This window comes from Pocillopora damicornis, chromosome 8 (genome assembly GCF_964200805.1).
Source record: "Pocillopora damicornis chromosome 8, jaPocDami1.2, whole genome shotgun sequence".
In the NCBI taxonomy this organism is placed as follows: domain Eukaryota; kingdom Metazoa; phylum Cnidaria; class Anthozoa; order Scleractinia; family Pocilloporidae; genus Pocillopora; species Pocillopora damicornis.
Window position 1 is genome coordinate 15,409,799 of NC_142677.1, and position 19,813 is coordinate 15,429,611.

The 19,813-nt window shown below is 36.1% G+C and overlaps 4 protein-coding genes across 6 annotated transcripts in view; 3 read left to right on the forward strand and 1 right to left on the reverse strand.

Annotated features, from left to right (window-relative positions):
* Positions 1-8,277, forward strand: part of LOC113675887 (nucleolar pre-ribosomal-associated protein 1-like) — a 41,752-nt gene extending 33,475 nt beyond the window's left edge. For all 3 annotated transcript variants that reach the window (XR_016189286.1, XM_089214877.1, XM_027192493.2), the window contains 2 exons: positions 5,860-6,692; positions 7,759-8,277. Coding sequence is in view for 2 of the 3 variants with exons in the window: in XM_089214877.1 (XP_089071003.1) it covers positions 5,860-6,692; positions 7,759-7,946 (1,021 nt within the window). In the remaining variant the exon portion in view is untranslated. The remainder of the gene's footprint in view (positions 1-5,859; positions 6,693-7,758) is intronic.
* Positions 60-2,355, forward strand: LOC149041606 (uncharacterized). The gene is made up of 2 exons (XM_089214893.1): positions 60-893; positions 2,152-2,355. Exons 1-2 carry the CDS (start codon positions 152-154, stop codon positions 2,211-2,213), a joined length of 804 nt encoding a protein of 267 aa, XP_089071019.1. The 5' UTR covers positions 60-151; the 3' UTR covers positions 2,214-2,355.
* Positions 8,278-8,279: 2 nt separating the features above from the next.
* Positions 8,280-16,686, reverse strand: LOC113675734 (cytoplasmic tRNA 2-thiolation protein 1). Its single transcript, XM_027192327.2, has 15 exons — positions 16,543-16,686; positions 15,534-15,657; positions 14,713-14,831; positions 13,869-13,925; positions 13,214-13,271; positions 12,529-12,606; positions 12,175-12,216; positions 12,002-12,051; positions 11,531-11,595; positions 10,812-10,877; positions 10,300-10,358; positions 9,610-9,669; positions 9,192-9,279; positions 8,695-8,725; positions 8,280-8,401 (listed from the first exon to the last, which is right to left on the reverse strand). The coding sequence occupies exons 1-15, from the start codon at positions 16,684-16,686 to the stop codon at positions 8,315-8,317; spliced, it is 1,128 nt and encodes a 375-aa protein (XP_027048128.2). The 3' UTR covers positions 8,280-8,314.
* A 90-nt stretch (positions 16,687-16,776) lies between these two features.
* LOC113675723 (DNA excision repair protein ERCC-8-like) lies at positions 16,777-19,230 on the forward strand. The gene has a single exon (XM_027192320.2). The coding sequence runs from the start codon at positions 16,777-16,779 to the stop codon at positions 17,983-17,985; it is 1,209 nt and encodes a 402-aa protein (XP_027048121.2). The 3' UTR covers positions 17,986-19,230.
* The last annotated feature ends 583 nt before the right edge of the window (positions 19,231-19,813 follow it).

Consider the following 19,813-nt stretch of genomic DNA (forward strand, 5'->3'; position numbering starts at 1 on the left):
AGCTGAGGATCGTTCAAAATGCCTTTGGCTTCTTCTGCAAAAGCACGCAGAAATAACGCGAAATGGAGATTGGGCATGGCTTCGAGGTAGTAAGACGTGCCGTTCCGCGCTCTGCTCGAAAAGTATCTAAAATGGCTTCAAAGTTTTTAGTATGAGTATTCTGCGCTCAGGAAAGAAGCTTAAAGTTCAGTCTACCATGTCGGCGGAAAACGTTGCGGAGCTGAGTCGCCTGGTGAAAAGTCTTGCAGAAAAAATCGATAAGTTGGAAGCTTCGAGCCAAAGTCGCCATGATACTATCTTAACGAAGCTGACAACGCTTGAAACTACAACGAGCGAATTATCCGCAGGTTTAGAAGGGATGAACCAAGAAATGGAAGCAGTGAAACAAACCTTGCAGAAGAAAGCTGATTTAGTACAAGTGGAACTACTTGAGAAGAAATTAGAAGAAATGGAGAATCGTTCTAAGAGAAATAATATTGTTATTTGGAACATTCCAGAAGGTGCCGAAAAAGACTCGTCCTGCTTAGCGCTTGTAACTTCGATCTTGACGAAACACAGGGGCCTAGAGGAGATAGAAGTAATGCGGGCCCACCGCACAAATATCAAACAAAGGCAAAGTCCTACAAGTGGTGCAACTCTACCTAGGCCAGTTCACGTATATTTATTAAAATATACCGCCAAGGAATACATCTTGCGTAATGCGGCCTCTAAGTTAAGAGAGAATCCTTTCCATGAAGCAAATCTATACATTTCAGACGACGTATCAAAATCTGTGAGGGAGCAGCGCAAAAAGCTTAAAGAGAGGCACCTGAATGAAATCCGTAGTCGAGAAGATGTCCAATTCGCCTATATTCCTTGGAGCGTACCGGCCAGGATCATTTTTAAATTGAATGGTGAGTCAAAACTTAAGTCCTTCTACCTGCAAGCTGAAAATGCCAACACCAGCTAAACCGACTACTGGACTTGATCGCGTATTGCTTTACTATCAAATATACTATCTTTGCTCTAGAACTGTCTACAATATTTTAAGATGAATTATCTAGCTCTTCATTTAATTTCACGAATTCGAAGGCCGCTCTTTGTTAATCTTTTTTTTTTTTTTTTTTTTTTTTTTTACAAATGATAAAATACATTTATAGGAAGCCATAATTACTGTCAATCATGTTATTAAGTTAATATTTATCGGTTTGGAGCGAGTGCGGCTGAAGGGGAGAGAAAGGATGCTACACTCCTTCAGGAGGAAAGATGAAAATTTACAATTTGATATTATTTTCCAAGCTAAATTATTTACTATGTGTTTATATTTTTGTGTCAGTGTTTTCGTTTCTTTGTGTAGAGCGATGCAAATAATTATTCAAAGGTGTGTTATAAGGCAAATGGTCTTCCAGGTTTTTTCCGTACCAAATAAGAAAAATCATAGCAGAAATGAGTGATTTTAGAATGCTTTCATTAAATGTTAGAGGCTTGAGCAATTTTAAGAAACGACGCGCAATTTTTGCATGGTGCAGAAAACAAAATGCAAATATTATTTTTCTTCAAGAAACGCATTCAACTGGAAACAATGAGAAATAATGGAAAGCTGAATGGGGTGCCCCTCTGGAGCTCGCTCATGGGAGTAGTGGTTCAAGGGGTATTGCAATACTCTTTCGAAAGGGGTTTGATTGCAAGATAATTAAAAAAGTCATTGATCCCAATGGGAGATATATTAGTATTGAAGTTCAAATCAATGATGAAAAATATTTTTTAGTGAATGTTTACGGTCCAAACAATGATAATCAAGCTGTGCAATTCTATGATCATTTAATTGACGTTCTAAGGAAAGAAGGTCTCGCTTATGAAGATAAAATAATAATAGGTGGTGACTTCAATTGTCCCATTAATCCGCTACTGGACAAAAAAGGTGGGATACTGGTATTAAGGAAGAAAGTTGTTGAACGCATTGAAGAAATACAAACAACATTTAATTTGCATGATGTATGGCGTGTAAAAAATCCCCAAGCAAAAAGCTTTACATGGTCCCAAAAATCTCCATTTATTTTTTGTAGATTAGATTATTGGCTCATCTCAAATTCACTTCAGGACTTGATTAAAGATGTCAACATCATTGCAGCAATAAGGTCTGATCACTCAGCAATTTTCTTACATCTACAGGAAATCGAAGAATGTCAGCGAGGCCCGGGGTTTTGGAAAATGAATACTTCCTTATTGACTGATGAAAATTTTGTTCAAAAGATGAAAGAAAAGCTAGACCAATGGAAAAAAGAGGGGGAGGAATTTTCAGATGTGAGAGTTGCTTGGGATTGGATTAAATATAAAGTCAGACTCTTTTGCATAAATTACTCAAAAGAAGTAGCTAAGACCAAAAGGGAGAGAGAAGAAATGCTGCAAAGAAAATTGCAAATTGCTCAAGCACAGTTTCAGCAGGCCCCCTGTGAGGAGGTCGAAAAAATTCTTGATGAATGCAAAGCGGACTTGGAAAATTTTTATGAGGAAAAGGCTAATGGATTAATTGTGCGTGCCAGGGCGAGGTGGCATGAATACGGAGAAAAGAGTACTAAATATTTTTTGAGTTTAGAAAAGAGAAATTACACCAGGAAACACATAAGAAAGCTCTGTTTAAGTGGAGTCATTACTAAAAACTATCAAAAAATATTGGATTCCGCTACGGAGTATTACAAGAACTTATATAGTAGCAAATTGAAGGTAGACCAATCTGACTCATTACATCACTTTCTTGGAAATTCGAATATTCCACGACTATCGCAAGAGGAAAGATTAAGCTGCGAGGGTCAAATAACCATAGAGGAATGTGTTAAAGCACTTGATACCTTTGACACGGGGAAGACGCCTGGAAATGATGGAATTCCTTTTGAATTTTATAAAATTTTCTGGAATTCTGTTGGTGAATTAATGACTGAAGTTTTTAATCATTGTTTTGAGCTAGGGCAAATGTCAAATTCTCAAAAGCAGGCGATCATCACCTTGATCGACAAAAAAGGAAGGGACAGGATGTTTTTGGAAAATTGGAGACCAATCTCGTTGATTAATGTCGACTCAAAAATCGCAACTAAGGTCATCGCAAATAGAATAAAAAATGTTCTTCCCTCTGTAATCCATGCAAATCAATCCGGTTTTATGAAGGGTAGGTTTATTGGGGAAACAGCTCGTTCAATCTTAGACATTATCGCTCATACTGAATCACTACAGTTACCAGGTGTTTTACTGTTTATTGATTTTGAAAAAGCTTTTGACTCCATAGAACATGAATTTCTTTATAAAGCATTAGAGTGTTTTAATTTCGGACCCTCCTTCATGAAGTGGATTCAAACGTTTTACAATAACCTCTCAGGTTGTGTTCTTAATAATGGTTTTTTCTCTTCTCCTTTTCAACTAGAAAGGGGTGTTAGGCAGGGAGACCCTCTGTCGCCTTATTTATTTTTAATTGCCATTGAAATTATGGCGATATCTATAAGAACAAATGAGAATATTGAAGGCATAAAAATCGGGGAAGATGAAACTAGGTCTCTGTTGTACGCCGACGACATGACAGCTACTCTAGCAAATATTTCATCAGTCGAAAAAGTAATACAAATCCTTAATGACTTCGAAAAATGTTCTGGCTTAAAAATGAACCTTTCTAAAACCAAAGCTATGTGGGTTGGAAAAAACAAAAATTCTTTAGAAACACCTCTGGACCTTGAGTGGTGTACAGGTGTTAAGACCTTAGGTATTCACTTCTCCTGTGATCAAGAACAAGTTATAAAACAAAATTTCCAGGATAGATTAAATGAAGTTCAAAAAATGATTAATTTATGGAAACTCAGAGGTCTCTCCCTATTTGGCAAAGTAACAATAATTAAATCTTTCCTAATCCCAAAATTATTATATGTTTCCTCAATAATAGAAACCCCACCCGAAATTATTAAACAGATGGAGAAAATGATCTACAAATTTTTGTGGAAAGGCCCTGATAAAGTCACAAGGCTTTCTGTGATAAATACTTTAGAGAATGGTGGACTGAATCTCACAGACCTTGAGCTACATATTAAAGCATTAAGATTGTCCTGGATTCCGCGTCTCATAGATGAGAAGGAAGGGCCCTGGATTTCTTATCTCAAATACAACTTAAAAAAATACGGAGGATGTTTTCTTTTTAGATGTAACTATGATGTAAATGATCTTGACTTAAGTCTTAGTAAGTTTTACTTACAGCTTCTAAGATGGTGGGCGGATTTTAGATGCTCCTTTTCTGATGTAAATTATTCTCAAAATGTAATTTGGAATAATAAGGATATACGAATTAATAATAAACCTGTTTTTTATAAAACATACTTTGACAAGGGCATAACTTATTTGAATGATTTACAGTTCGATGTTGACAATGTGCGTTCTTATGAATTCTTTAAGCAAAAAGGACTTAACACTAATTTCCTGACTTGGACAGCCTTGAGATCTTCTATTATTAATATGAAATCAAAAAGTTCCTGCCCCATCCCCACAGCGGGTAATCTCGATCCTATGAATTTTGATTATAAGTCTAAATCTTTTAATGCATATACTGCAAAGTGTAAACAGTTTTATTCTACGATGATAACAAGTAAAGCGAGAATCCCGAATGGCTTTAAAAAGTTGACAGCGGATTTTGAGCTTTCAAATGCGCAGGAAGTTTTCTCTATTCCTTATCTTGTTGCGAGCGAAACGTATGTTTGGTCGTTTCAATACAGAGTATTGAATTTCATTTTGTTTACAAACGACAAATTGTTCAAAATAGGGTTAAGTGATTCGGACAAGTGTTCTTTTTGTGGAACCTATACGGAAGATCTGTACCACCTCTTCTTTAACTGCTCCTTTGTGCAAGCTTTTTGGAACGTATTTACAGTCTGGTGGTTTGATCTTAGTGGCGAATATTTAATTTTGTCTTTAAAAGATATTATGGTTGGCTTACTTCAGAGGAATGATCTGTTAAATTATTTGATAATTTTAGGGAAATTGACTATTTGGGAATGTAGAAAAAATAACACCTCTCCAATATTTAGATTGTTTTTGCATAAGGTTGAAGTTAAAAAACAAGTTGAAAAAATAATTGCTATAAGAAACAGAAAGCTTCGCGATTTTCAAATTAGATGGGAATTTCTCATATAATTTTGTGTTTGCCCTTTTTTTAAGGAAAAGAATGGAAGACCAATGCATAAACTTAGATCTCATATTCTTCCTTGTTTATTAGTTTATTGTAGTTTAATTTTGTTTGAGAATTAACTGGGCGTCGCCATCGCCGGTATGTGTCACTGTGCAATGTTAAAAGAAAATAGTACTTTTTGTATGTAATGGCATAATTAGTAGATTGTGTTGTTAATAGAGCTGGATACTGTAAGTAGTGTAATTATTAGTGACTGTAAGTAGTGTAATTATTAGTGACTGTAAGTAGAGTAATGTAAATAAGCATTGTAATTAGTGTAAGTGGTGTTTCATATTGTATTGTAAGCATTGTGTTTGTAATTTAAAAATAAAAATTAAAAAAAAAAAAAAAAAAAAAAAAGAAATAACGCGAAATCATCGCGGCCTTTTCTCTCTACAGTCATTCCCTTCCTTTTGTTTACAGTAAAGAGCATATGACAATCAAACTGAAAGAACTAAGGCTTGTAATTAAAGATGACTTCTGATAATCAGAAAACACTCACAAATGCGAACCTTGCGCTGATAAAAAGGCCAAAAGGTTTGAGCAAATAAAACTCTTAAAACGGCGACCTCTATAAAATCATGAAAATAGAGAAGGGCCTAATAAGAACCTCTAGTGACATTCGTAATCTAACCAGCAACATTTTAATTTATTTCGTAACTCATAATTTGCTCAATTTTCAGATCGTGTTCAAGTGTGAATGGTATCTGTCGTTATTTACGCCTTCTGGCGTCCGTTTTGACCTGCCTGGAAACCAATGGGAAACCTTCTGGCTTGTCTTATGACCGTATTATTAGCTTGTTGCGCTTGTGGTGTGAAAAATTTCAAGAAACGGTGATGCTGAATCAATTGCTTACAACTTTGAACCTGTCTGGAAAGTGTGACAGGGTTCTAAAAACTACAAATGCACCTCCCGAGCAAGGGCGTGCTAATCTCAAAACAGAAAGTCTCTCTTCATTGCTAGCAGTGCTCTTAACATGGAAACCGTCTGGCGTGGAAACACATTTCACTGTTCGTCTAATCTGGCACTTTGGATTAGCGCAATGTCAAAGAAAAGTCTTGAACTTTGAAACTCCTCTGGTAGGTGAGGACCAAAGAATAAATTGCATTCCTTCGCTGCTGCGCTGGTTTAAAAAATGCCTTGTGGAAGACCTTACGCTTCAAGATCTATTGGTGACAGAGAAATCGGAAGTCAAGCTTATCTTGCAGCTTTTTAGAGTAGTTCCACCCACAAACACAAAGAGCTCCGTACAAATCGGTGATCTCAGACGCGATGATCCTAAGAGCTCTCTTTTGACAGTGATGAAGGAACTCAACATGATTTGTCTCGTTCTGCTTGCTGCTGTACAGCGAGTCAAACTACAGGGTAAGGAAGAAAGTTCACCACAGCCGACAGTTTTCCAGCTTGTATCCAAAGAGCCTTACAATAACATAATTAAAGAGCTCAAAGAAGTGATTTTTCCTTTGCTTCCCGATCCTTGCAGTGACTTGGAGGACCGTGATCATCAAGATCAAGGTATGATATTTATCTAACACCCGTTATCTCATAAAGTAACGAGTGGTGTATTGAATATGAAAGCGATCTTCGCAGAAATGAACACTACATAAGCAGTATTGAAAATAAGGCCTGGAAAAAAATTCAGGTTTGTTCGGGATTTGAACCCATGACCTCTTTGATACCTGTGCATTGCTCTTCCGGTCAAGTATGGGTGTCAAGTGACGTCCAGTTCTTTTGGTGTCTGAAACAGATATTTGTTTTCGTCAGAAAACTGATTTTGCAATTTGGATGAAAAGAGGTACTTAGATTGTAGCACTGTGGGATAACAGACCCACTACAACCGTCCACTCTTTGTTAACATAAAGAATGACGTAAGTCGACCGATTACAAAGTCACAAACGACTTGATTGCCTCAAGCTTGTTATCGTTACCAGCGCTACTCTAAAGGTTATGTTTATTATTTTATATTGAGACCTATCATCAAGCTTTTGTTAAACAACAATCTACGGTGAAGATATCAGGCTGTTTCACAAAACAGCCTCTGGGTCGGAGTACTACCTGTGTTCTAAGCTTACGACAAACTAGATTCAAGATATATATGTACCTGACTTTCGGGTCAATATTACCTATTAATTGTGTTGAATATGTATAAAATATTATTTCTGGTTCTCCCGAGCCGTTTAAATATTCTTGGCCTAGGCTTAAAGAACCTCCCCGAAACTTGACTCCCTTTACTCAACTTAAAACACAGAAGTTCCGTGTTGTCATGCGTCTGTTTTTCAATGGGTCATTAACGACTTCAGTATGAGGTAAAAGTTGAGAAACTTCAGCGCCAAACACGATCGTGAGGAAAAACGATCATACTTCGCATTTGCCTAAGCCTCCTCTGTCTCCTACGTTTTTCACGCCGACCAAGCAACCCAGCTAAGATGATGCGCGATTGGCCTCTCAAAAGTGTAACTGATTTTGTATCACGATTTCGTGAATATTTAAAATCGCACCTGATTAAAAGTAAACGTCTCCCTGCAAAACGGTGAATTAGAGTCATTATTCACTTCATGTTCGATAATATTTTTTCCCACAGACCTTGTTGTCCATGAACTGGTGTCTCTTTTCGTACAAGAGTTATGGTTGGAAAAGCCTATTCCTCGACAGTTTCTGTCAAACTTGCTTTATCAATGTGATAATGGATACCCTGTGGTCAATTCACTGATTCTAGCGTTTGGTGGAGAAAAGTCCGTTTCGAATTGGATACAAAAGGATGATTCTTGAAAGCTGAGGCTGCCTATAGCTTCAGTTTTGCATGCATGGTGGTGTTAGAAATGAGAAAAATTGAACTTATTTTTTAGGTGAATAAGCTCCTCGGTCTATCTTAGACTAAAAATGTTAAAAAAGTAAACATCAAAAACCTTGGAGGGTGATAGCAGCAGAACCTTGGTGATACAGTATCAGGTAATACCAACTGCAATATCTCTGCTGCAGATAAAAATAATCACTTGGATCAATGTATTTTGGTTTTGACTTGTCAAAAACTATCAAAACGAAAAACTTTTTGTTTTACCAAGTGCCCCATGTACAATAAAGAAATAAGAACTCACTGCAAGCTTTGAATTCAAGTATAATTTATTATGAAAGTCAGATCAAAATTCCAGAGATGTGCTTGTGCTGCTGTCTTCTCTTCCAGAGTTTGAATCTGCCCCACAATGAGCACTGCTTAAGACCTCAATCTGAATAAAGTACAAGTAAATTGACTGGTAATTCATACTTACTCATAAGACAAAAATATAAAAGCACAAAAAAGGAGTACTGCAGTGGGAGAGTGAAAGTAAAAAAAAACACAACAACAACAAAAACAGATTAAAATCCAAATTAAAGTGGTAGCAGATGATGAAATCAATTTCAGTCTCACCTGACACTTTTGGTCTAAAAGTATACTTTTACCAGTAGTTTAGTTCATCACTTTAACATTATCAACAGGAGTCACTTAAATTATGAAATACTGAAAAATCATCACAGTTACCTGAGCTTTGGTTGTTTTTCCAATTCCCAGCCTAAGAAGAAATATATATATTGGACATTAGAAAGGGAGGTGAAATATATACATTGGACATAAGAAAGGGGGGTGTTCTTATGTTTTGCAAAGTTAAAAATTTTACTGAGGCCTCCAAAGCCCTTAACAGATTTTGAACACATTTGAGAAATAATAGGTATTCTGCATGTTTTCTGAAGATCTTGGTCTATGAATGTGAGAATCATACTGCCTCTACCTCCATCTTGCATTAACATTGCTTGTTAAGATATTAGATTTCACATGACTGTAAGGTGCTATTAATTTACCAAATGAATAAGCCTTATCTCCACTGCTGTGTAGGTTAATTCAACACCTTGGCTGTATTGTCAGAAAACAGGACATTTTTGGGAAAACTCCTCTAAAAACAAATCCTGATGTAGTATTAACCCTTCAATAACTTTTTTCCTGCTAAACCTTCTTCAAGTAATGTGACTAGTACTCTTTACTTAGGTAATCCCTTGTTGAGTCCTTCTAGCAGCACACATGCTTTGCACAATGGTTGACTTGATATATATCCACATCTCTTACAAAAACCTAAAACAAATGAAAGTTATCCAATGGATTTAACTTTTTCTGGTGCTTGCTCACACAAACAGAAACCTACATGTACCACCAGGTATAAATAAAATCTATGTGCAGTAGTAGCCTTATTAGATAAAGCTCCAACACACAATACCTCCCTAAGGACACCTAAAAGAGTGAAGTCTTTAAACATCCTAAATAACTGATGCTGTTAGAGCTCATCCTGGTTTTGTTACCTTGAGTCTACTGGTGGTATAAAATTGAGTACAGTATCACACTGGTCAGTGCTGTTTTGTTCTGTACCAGAATGCAAAATCACAATTTCTTTTATAAAAGTAATACCTTGTACTGGCATCTTTACATCTTTTTTCACATACAAGCTCTCTCCAGAGTGAATTATGTCTGATAAAAATAAATAAGATGACATCAAGAGAGTCTGATTTATTCTTAATCCAAAGAATTCCTAACAATAGTCCAATGTTCACAATCATCAAATAACTCAACTTTGCCTCCCCGCTCTGTCAGTATTCTCCTTTTCAGGCCATATCTGGTAAAATTTACTTCCTGTAGTACCTCTTATTACAATTTAAAATCGCTCGTAATTCTTGATAATTAACAGGTAAAAGAATTGCTCTTCAAATTTGAACATTTTTTTTACCAGTTGTACTGAAAATAAGGCAGAAACACTGTTCTGTATATTTGGTGAAGCCCATGTAGTATTGTTTTGAATGGATCCCGAAGTACAAAGTAAATACTCTATTTCATTTGGTTGTGTCTTCTTGTTATTTCATTCAGCTTGAAAGTATTACATATCCTATTGGTCCAATACCCTTGAATATCCCAGAATTCACTCTCAGTCTACTAATACCCAATTATTATCTCTCTTGGAAGATCTACTCCTAGTTTCATGACATGCTTGCAGCCAAACACAATCATTTTGATATACACATTTTGATGGTGATTTATTTCCCATTTCGAGGCCATTTAAAATGTATGCATAAATTACTGAACTCAAATTCATTACTAACTCACCCAAGATTGAACTTGGACGTATTTTCTCCAGATCTTTAAGATATGTTCTGGCATGACCCCTGTAATAAATGATCCACATTTAGTTGGTACACAGGTCTGGCAAATAATTCCCCTCCTCCCCACAAAAACATCACCATGTTTTCAAAGCCTTACTTAAGATAATAGCTAATTACAAATTGGTACATTACCATTGATGGCCGTTAAATCTAGATTGGGGCTTATTGTGTCCAAAACATTTCAGCCCAAAAACTCTCATGAATACAGTAATTAACTAGAATGACTCTCTTATTGATAACATTTCTTCTTGAAACAAAAAAATAGTTAGGAGTCAAATTCAGGTTTTAATCCCAAGGAAAGGGTCAAGTGCATGAAAGCTCTTGGGAGAACATTCCACAACAGCCTTAAATTGTAACAATCTGCTTACAACTTGAGTCTGTCTACTAAAAATTAACTTAACTGACAGTACTTCTTACTGTACATCACTCATAGAGAATATGACAGCACATGCTTACCTGTAGGCATTTGGAGAATAAATACACTCTGTAGAAAAGTAATCCAGCTTTTTGAAGTATGCATACCTACAAAAATGTCATTAAAGTAGAAAGTTAATAGGAACTTGCAGTTAACACAAAGGATAAAATACTCACCAGTTAATTATTGAGTTCACTTTGAAGTTGGCAAGTGAGAGAGACAATGAGGGGAACACTCATTTGAAAAAAAAAAAAAATGCCAATTTCCTCTCTGCTGCTCATACACTCATCTCCACTGACCAGAGCAAGGCTAGCCATTAAGTACAGTGTTATTGGAATGTTTGCTCCCTATTTTACAGAATGTGAGAGATGCTGTGGCCTACATTGTTGGTGTGCTGGACTCCAGGTCCAGAGGTCTAGGTTCATGACATGGCTGGGTCATTGTGTTGTGTTCTTGGGCAAAACTCTTAACTTTCATAGTACATCCCTCCTCCCAGGAGAGTCAGGCATATAAATGGGTACTAGCAAATTGTAAGGGAAGCCTGATGATAAGCTAAGATAAGCTCTGGCTGGGTGGGCCACTTGGCTCAAGTGCATACTTTTTTAATCTTACAAAGAGAGCATAATTAGCATCAAAGATGTAAATAGTTTGCATGTTCAGTTCCTGATGTTTGTAGTCAATATCAATATCAGAGTGTGCATCTCCTTTTCCTTCTTCAGTAACATTGTGCAAAGACACACTTAAAAAGCATCATACTAACATTACTATTTCCTTCTCATAAGTATACTTGAATGGTTTGCAGCGTGGTAATAAGCCTTCTGTACCCTAAGTTCAATAGAATAGAAAGCTTTGTTAGACTTAAACACATGCTGTATTTCCTCAAATAGGCACCCACACTCTGAATAAGCATCCACCCCCTAAGCCATAATTTCACACTAGCATCCCCCTCACTTTCTTAAATAGTGGAGATACAAGGAAAACCTGTTTCCATTGCCACTTTAACTATCACTTTTTAAGCTTCAACAACAGTGAAATCAGTACAGAAGAATAATAAGGGCACCCATTGATTAACCCCCTCCTTCCAGTAAGTGCTTCCCCTTTCGGCCAAAATTTCAAAAAGACACTTGCGCATTTATTTAAGGAAATACCATACATAATGATTAAACCAAGAGAAAAAAAAACATTCATATTGTGATGCTAGTTTAATAGATAAAGAAGCATGTAGTTTTACCGTGATAATAGCAGTACATCTTCTCAGTCGAGCTATGTCCCCTCGTAAAACTAAAATAAAAGGGAAATTTTACACAATTAGCATCCATCCTCTTCATCTTCACAAAAATAAATTCACAAAACAATGTTTAAATGAAGCAACAAGTCTGACACAAAATGTTTTTCCTTACTTACTATTCATAATAACTGTTTCTGCTATATCATCTGCATTATGACCTGCAAAATCAAAGTTAAGAAACTTGTTATCATTTCAGGAAAGCCCTTAAAAGCCTAAATGAAGAGTTCCACACATGTAAGCATGCACTGTTTGAAACGCTTACATGTACGTAGTGGAATACAATTTAATAAAATGAAAAGAACAAAAACAAGTCACCTGCACATCACTTCTACACATAACATATAGATTATGTGATAGAAATCAAGGTTTCTGAGCCAATAAATATTGTTTTGGAGAAAAATTTTCCCAGCAGGCTTCAGCAGAGTAATTTGCAGTTATGAATTTACATATACTAGAGAGACACTTCTTACCTGTCACTATTTTATCAACCTTTAAGGCCATTGCTCCTCTGTCAAGAGCCTGGCGTCTAAAAACTCCACAAAATGTACCTGCATTAATTCAAGTTTAAAAAAAACAACAACAACACAAAAGATTTATAACCTTGAAACCAAAATTTTGAGAACATATTCGTATAATCTTGACATCTAAGGATTCAATAGATAACATAAAATGCAAGCTATGAACATGCAGTAAGCCACAAAAAGTGAGGAAGCTTTAAAGTGACAGTCACTGTTATGGCACAATAAAAAAATATATTTATTTAACCTTTTAACTCCCAGTTGTGATAAACATATATCTTCTCCTAATGATATCCATAGATTGTCCACAGGATTGTCCATGAGAACACTCAAACTGATCAGGTAGAAGTTGTTATCTTAATCTAACACCAAATGCTTGTAACTAATTTACCAGGAAATGTGTAGCAGCTAGACGAGAGAGTTGAAAATCAGATCTTGGGAGTTTAAGAGTTTAGGAGCTTCTTGTAAGAATATCATTTACAGCAAGTAGACTGTATTAATCCAAGAATCAGCCTTTCAGCCAACAGCAACTTTCAAAGTATCATTTCTAGAAACAGCACTCATCAATATTGTCAACTTTATGATTCATTGTTCTGCAGTAATGATAATAGTATTCAAAAAAGAAATCCATACTCACAGTTATTTTTTAGTCCAATCTGTTTGACAATAGCATCCATGGTCCAGCCATAGAGTTCCTAACAATGATGGACATTAAATATTCTTTACCACCTTTACTGTTCTTTATCAACCATAAACACATGAATGTGAAGGGTTTTTTTTTGCAGCTTAATTAACTAAGAAATACAGACACAAGTCATAAGATCAATGGTTGATGCCATGGCAAATGGGAAGTACTAGATTTCTCCCACTGTAAATCAAAGTCCTGTGCCCTCACACTGTGAAGAAGCAGACTTTTATGAATTTAATTTGCCTATGGTCATATTCTCCATACTGTTATCAATAAATTTCCAATAGTACTGACAAGGAGAATTTGTTTAACAATCACAAGCTTCTTAAACTGGGGATCATTTCCTTTACTCTCACGACCTTTACATTTGATTCAAGGATGACAATGTAAGGAGAAATAAGAAGCCAGTCACTAGTAGGGGTTCAAAGGATTCGAAATTTATTTGTCAGGAAAATATTATCAATGTCTTAAAAAAAAAAAAAAAAAAAGCACTGACTAGCTTAATAAACATACATGTACTAATGAAGCAAACTGTACCAGTAATGATTAAAAAAAAGAAAAGAAAAACAAAACCAGTAAGGACTACAATGTAAGTCCTTCTCACCTCATAAGAGACAATTTTCAATGGCAGTTCATACTGCATTTCATTTCTCTTGACTGTCTAATAAAAACCAACTTTTAATTAAAAAGACTATTGTTTACTCCCTTTTTTGAACTATTATATGTCATGAATCAATCTTTAATATCAGGTGCATGTAAAAAGTTATGGACCCCACATACAATAGTAAGATTACCTGACAAGCTTAACCCTTAACCCTGTAACTCCCGTGAGTGACCAAGACAGAATTTCTCCTTACATTATCAATACAATATCCACCAGATAAGTGATGAGGATAAAGAAAAATATCAATTTGGGGATAATTAGTTGATCCAATACTAAATTCTCCGAACCAACATTATAAGAATTGTATATATAGTTGACAGTAAAGAGAATTATCAATTTGAACTGAGAGGTAAAGGGTTAACACTCCAACATCAGTGTTGATATTCTCCATACTGATATGTAAACATTTCTTTTGGTGCAGACAAGGAGAATTTTTGTAACTGTCAAAGCTTCTTACAGGTTGGCAATCATTTCCTTCATTCACATGATTCTGCAGTATTATTTTAAGGAGAAATTTGATAATAGTCACTCTTAAAGCTTAAGGGTTTAATTTATCATTACTATAACAAATTGAGATTTTTCGTGGTCACATAGAGTAGGCAAGTTTATAATTGCAAACAATATATAACTTCAAATAAACTAAACAAAATTTCAACTTACAGGTCAGGAGTTAAACTTATTATCGTATCCCACGTCACCTTCTAAGAGTAAATGATTTTTCTAACTTTTCATTCCCTTTTAATCAGCGTTTTACATACAAATCATTTCTTTGATGTGTTCTTACCTCCAAAGAGTCATCTCTGTAACCAGTTATTCCTTCATCCACAGACAATAAAATCAATTTTAATCCATAGTCATATTCCTGGTTGAGCTTTTTCAGCACATATGCTAATACAGTAGAATCTGCAAAGAACACAACAGAACCTACATTCAACTTTACTATTAAGTACTGTATGGCAGGCTGTTTGAGCCAGAAAAAAAGGTACTTAACCTGTGGTATAAATGACAACCCAAGAACTACTTTGACACCATAAAAAAAAGTTTTTCTGGCCTGTTGACAAACTTGTTAACTTTTAGGTGACAGTATGTTAGTATGTTTATTTTTTTCTTGTTTTTGTTATTTGCTTGTTTTTTTTTTTTTTCTGGCATTGTTATTGACTTCAGCTTTGTCCTTGTCCAAAAAATCAGGAAAAAAAACTTGGCCATAATAACTAACCATCTTGAGAGTAATATCTTGGCAACATTTCAAGTGGAAAAAATGGCAAAATCAATATTTTGATTTAATCAATGATCAGAAAACAAAAACTATCGGTATTTGACTTGTTGCTTCTATGTACTGGTAGCCTTAGACTACAAATTTTCACTGATTACTGGTTTCCCATGGTTGGATATTATTCCAGTCAGAATGCCTATCTTACAGAACCAGTCAAGTAGGTGTTGCTCTTCACATTTAAGTGCTACTCATACTGTCACCAATGTTTATTTAACATGAACTTTTAACATTTGACATTAAGTTATGCCAGCTTTTTATGGTCTTTGAAATAGACCCACTGAAAGAATATACCACCAACATGAAACTGCAGAGTTTGATTGCTTTACATGTACCTTTCCCGCCTGATGCACCAATAGCAACAACTTGCCCTTTTGAAAACAACTTATTGGAGATTATTGTGTGGTGGACTTCTGTCTCAAATGTGACAAAGAAACAATCCTTGCACAAAGCATCACCCTGTTATGGGATGACAAACAAACTGTGAATTACAAACAACCATGTATTATACACTGTTATTCTGATGACTTGGCAGGTGTTGGGACGAAATTGCCTTCGTGATTGGGAAACAGGATAATCCAGCAGTTGCACAAGAACAAGGGTAGATTTAAAATTTGTTTTCTGATCATATCTCTCTTATATCAAGTTTATAAGCTCAGCTCATTATTTTTTCAATTCTTAGTGACCTCTTTGCAGATAATATATTTAAAAAGTGAAGAGAAGTTACAAGTTGATCACTTCTGGGGTTAATACACTAAAAAAACGCCCTTAATTGGAGATGGAAGGGGAAGTTGAATAGATCCCTCTTTCCTAGCCTGACTTTGTCCAGATCCCAGTATCTCATTTGATTTCAAAGCAAATTTCTAGTTCAAGTGTTTAGTATACACGTAAATAGCATTTTTCTTCAAGTTACAATTTTACCACTTCACCGCAAGAAATAGCTTAACCCTCTACACCCTGAAATCAGAATACATATTCTTCAAACTCTCCTGTATTCATCTCCTTTGGTACAGACAAGGAAATTCGTTTGACATTCAAATCTTCTTAGGTTGGCGAACTTTTCCTTTATTCTCTTGACCGTAATACCGTAATTCAGCAGTATTACAGTACGGAGAAATTAGATACTGGTCACTCTTAGGGGTTAAATGCTTAAGGAAACATAATCATAGAATAAGAATAACTAAAGCGTCACGGAGTAATCATCGTGCGCATCAGAACTAAAAAATTCGGCTAGCATGAAAATCATTGTCACGTCTGACAACTTTCGTCGCGAAAACCGGCCGGTTGATGGCACATTCTAAAATTTCGAAACATAGTTGGGTTGACAAAATCGTTTTTCCTTACCGTTTTAGGTCGCTTTAGAATTGCTTTATTACCACAGATCTTGCAAGAAAGAGGCATCCTTACTATTAGATTAAGCGCTGGTTCATCACATGTCTGCCATGGTAATTTGTTTTTCGCACCCAGTTCCCATCTGGCACACACCATACTCACAACAATGCCTGGTTGATTTTTGCTTATTCAACATCTTTCGCTTTCACTCGGCAAGGACCTGTTGAAGATCTTTCCCAACATCAAATGTTTCAGTCTCTCTACAAGAGAGAACAAGCAAGGTGTCCTACCTATCGCTTTTCCCAAGCTGAGCGAACGAAACGCGTGCGATCTCTGAAACTCAGTCAAAATGGCGAGATTGAATTGGTCCACAAAACGGGGATCAAATGTATTGATATCGATACAGGCGAGGGAAAATACTTGTTATCCTCGAGTTCAAATGGCGGGATCGCTATTCATGATATAGAGGATTGTTTCTACTCAAACGTTTTTAAATGCCAGACGGTCGCCAAAGTGGACGGAACACTGAAAGACAGCCACAAACTCAGCGTGGAAACTGTACAGTGGTACCCGAATGACACAGGAATGTTTATATCAAGTTCAGTCGATACGACGCTTCGAGTTTGGGACACAAATGCTCTCGAAGTTGTCGAAAATTTTCAACTTGAAGGCATTGTGTACCAACACCAAATGCCAAAGAATGCTAGAAGACATTGTTTAGTTGCAACAGCGTGTGAGGACTCTAGAGTTTATCTTTGTGATTTGAAATCTGGTTCTGCAATGCATATCCTAAAGGGGCATTCAGAGGCAGTTGTTTCTCTAGCGTGGTCACCAAGAAATGAGTATCTTTTAGCTACGGGTAGCTGTGACAACAAGGTGCTCTTGTGGGATGTGCGCAAAGCTGTTGGAAGTATACTCTCACTGGATCAGCACAATGGCAAAGCTGGTTCCAGATCTTCAACAATAAACACAGCTCATAATGGCAATGTAAATGCCATTTCTTTTTCACCAGATGGATTATACTTATTGACTTTTGGAACAGATGATCGGTTAAGGTTGTGGGATACATTCACAGGAAAGAACACACTGGTTAACTTTGGTCGCGTTCACAATCCCAGTCGGAAATCTGTAAAGCTTTGTCTATCCAGTGGAACTTCCAACGAAGTGGCATTTGTTCCTTCAGGGAGCAAAATAGAAGTGTATCAACTTGTTACAGGAAAACATGTTGCCACTTTCAGTGGTCATTATAACAATGTTAACTGTTGTGCATTTCATCCACATTTTCAAACTCTGTTTAGTGGAGCAAATGACACAAATGTGTTGGTTTGGCTCCCTGAGATGAACCGTAGTATTAAGGATGAAAACAGGAAGGTGACAGAAGCTGGTATCTGTGATACAAAACAACTTGACAATCCTTATCAGGATTCTTGGAGTAGTGACGAGGAGACAACATGATAAGCTTACAAAAAAGTGCTAACAGCCATGTAGTGGTGAATTTGAAATAAAATAGAGCTAGGTTAAATTAGTTTAGAGTAGATCAAATACCATAAATATTTTGTAGTAACTGAGATAGAACAAGCACCCTGATTGGTCAAAAACCTATGGTTTGTTGCACTATTTAACCCACAGAAAATTGAAACATACAGTTTTCTGTTTTAAGTTTTTTTCTTTAAACAATAGACTGCAGCAGTGTAATAATCCACTTGGGTTTTTGGGAGAACACTTATAAATCACTAGGTGGAGACAAGTGATTTACAATCTTTTCTTGATAGAAACTGACAGAAAGTGTGGTCTATTGTTTGAAAGATTTACAGTGATTTACCATGAAACTTAATAACCTATGAACACCAGGAATATTTATGGAGTGTTCTTGTGTTTCTGGGAAAAGGTAATGTGCAAACTGTAGCAGTATTTATTTCATGATTTTGTTGTTTTCCCAGTTACTCATAGAGATTATTTCATAGAAAGTGCGCAGGAACAATTTTTATTCTAGAGTTGCAATGCATCAAAAAAACCATTGAGTGGGCACAGCAAATGAGTGAGTTTTTTTGATGCATGGCAATGAGTTCAAGCACATGCCATGGTATGATGTTTTTATATGTATTTCATTCAAACTGAAATTTTTTTCTTACTGACTGACACATTTCAAAGATTAGAAGCGAAACTCACTGACAACCAACTAACCAACACCGTTATAGTCAACTCAAGGACACCACTGGTAAATTTTTCAATGTCAACTCGCAAGAACTTCAATCAACTTGCTGCCACTAATTTTTGTTACAATTTGTTATGTTCTGATAAAAAAATTAGCTAACACTAATTATTACGCTCTAAATCAAAGTTAAATCGGATCCAGCTCGAATAAGTGTAAACAAGGTGAATATATGCAATGCTAAATAATTAAGACAACAAGGAACCTTTCAGATCATGGTTGAAGGGTGAATACAAACCAAACTTATAACACTTGACTGACAACAACTCTTCACTTGACTCTGATGATGACTTCCATTCAGGTTGTCAAAACGTCAATCACTGATACTGACAACATTCCTTCTCAGGGCTATCCTAGCTTTATGCAAACATTATTCATACTACACAGTCAAACATCCAGTGAAATTCAGTAATGATAACTTTCTTTCATTTTCTGCCATTTGTTATGAGAATTCATGGCTTTAAATAAATCAAACAACTAACACTAAACATTTGTTTTGTTTCACTCTAGATAACTGGCGTGAAAATCATGGTTTATCAGAAATTCACTGAGTTAACAAATTAAAATAGGTTTGCATTTGCTGTTTGTTCAAAGAAGCTATTGACTGAAGTCTGACTGAATATCAATCTCGGATTTAGCTCTTTTTAAAGGTTAAGTCTCAGAAAAAAAGGTATGTTGGCGAAGCGACCGAAGATATTGACGAGTTAAAAAAACTAATGCTGTCGGAAAATTGACTAATGGCTTCGGCGAGTTAATTATCCGGACAAGTAATTATCGACGAGTTGGCACGATGGCAAAGTGAGCAGACATTTAGGAAAAACCATGGATAGCCTTTAAAAATTACGGCTTTGTTTTAGAATGGCATGGGGCTAGATTTCCCATTTCTCAATTATCACGTTGTAAATGTTCGAATCAAACTGTTCTTCTCCCCAATCGAGTTCAACGTGCGTGAAGTGTTAATCGCACTCAGCCAAGAGAGGGACCCGTGAAAATCACCCGAAAACTGCTCCTTAAAGTTTTCGGATCCTTCGAGAAACGCACGCTCGTGGAACCCCCAGGCTTCCGAATCAA

Excerpts from the sequence above, each read along its gene's own strand:
- LOC113675734 (XM_027192327.2), bottom strand. The coding sequence starts at position 16,686 with ATGGTGTGTGCCAGATGGGAACTGGGTGCGAAAAACAAATTACCATGG. Across the intron at positions 12,607-13,213 it reads GATTGGACTAAAAAATAACT|GTACATTTTGTGGAGTTTTT; the intron begins GTGAGTATGGAT and ends GAATTAATGCAG. Across the intron at positions 10,359-10,811 it reads TATTCTCCAAATGCCTACAG|GGGTCATGCCAGAACATATC; the intron begins GTAAGCATGTGC and ends CATTTATTACAG.
- LOC149041606 (XM_089214893.1), top strand. The coding sequence starts at position 152 with ATGAGTATTCTGCGCTCAGGAAAGAAGCTTAAAGTTCAGTCTACCATG. Across the intron at positions 894-2,151 it reads GATCATTTTTAAATTGAATG|GAAATCGAAGAATGTCAGCG; the intron begins GTGAGTCAAAAC and ends TTACATCTACAG.
- LOC113675723 (XM_027192320.2), top strand. The coding sequence starts at position 16,777 with ATGTTTCAGTCTCTCTACAAGAGAGAACAAGCAAGGTGTCCTACCTAT.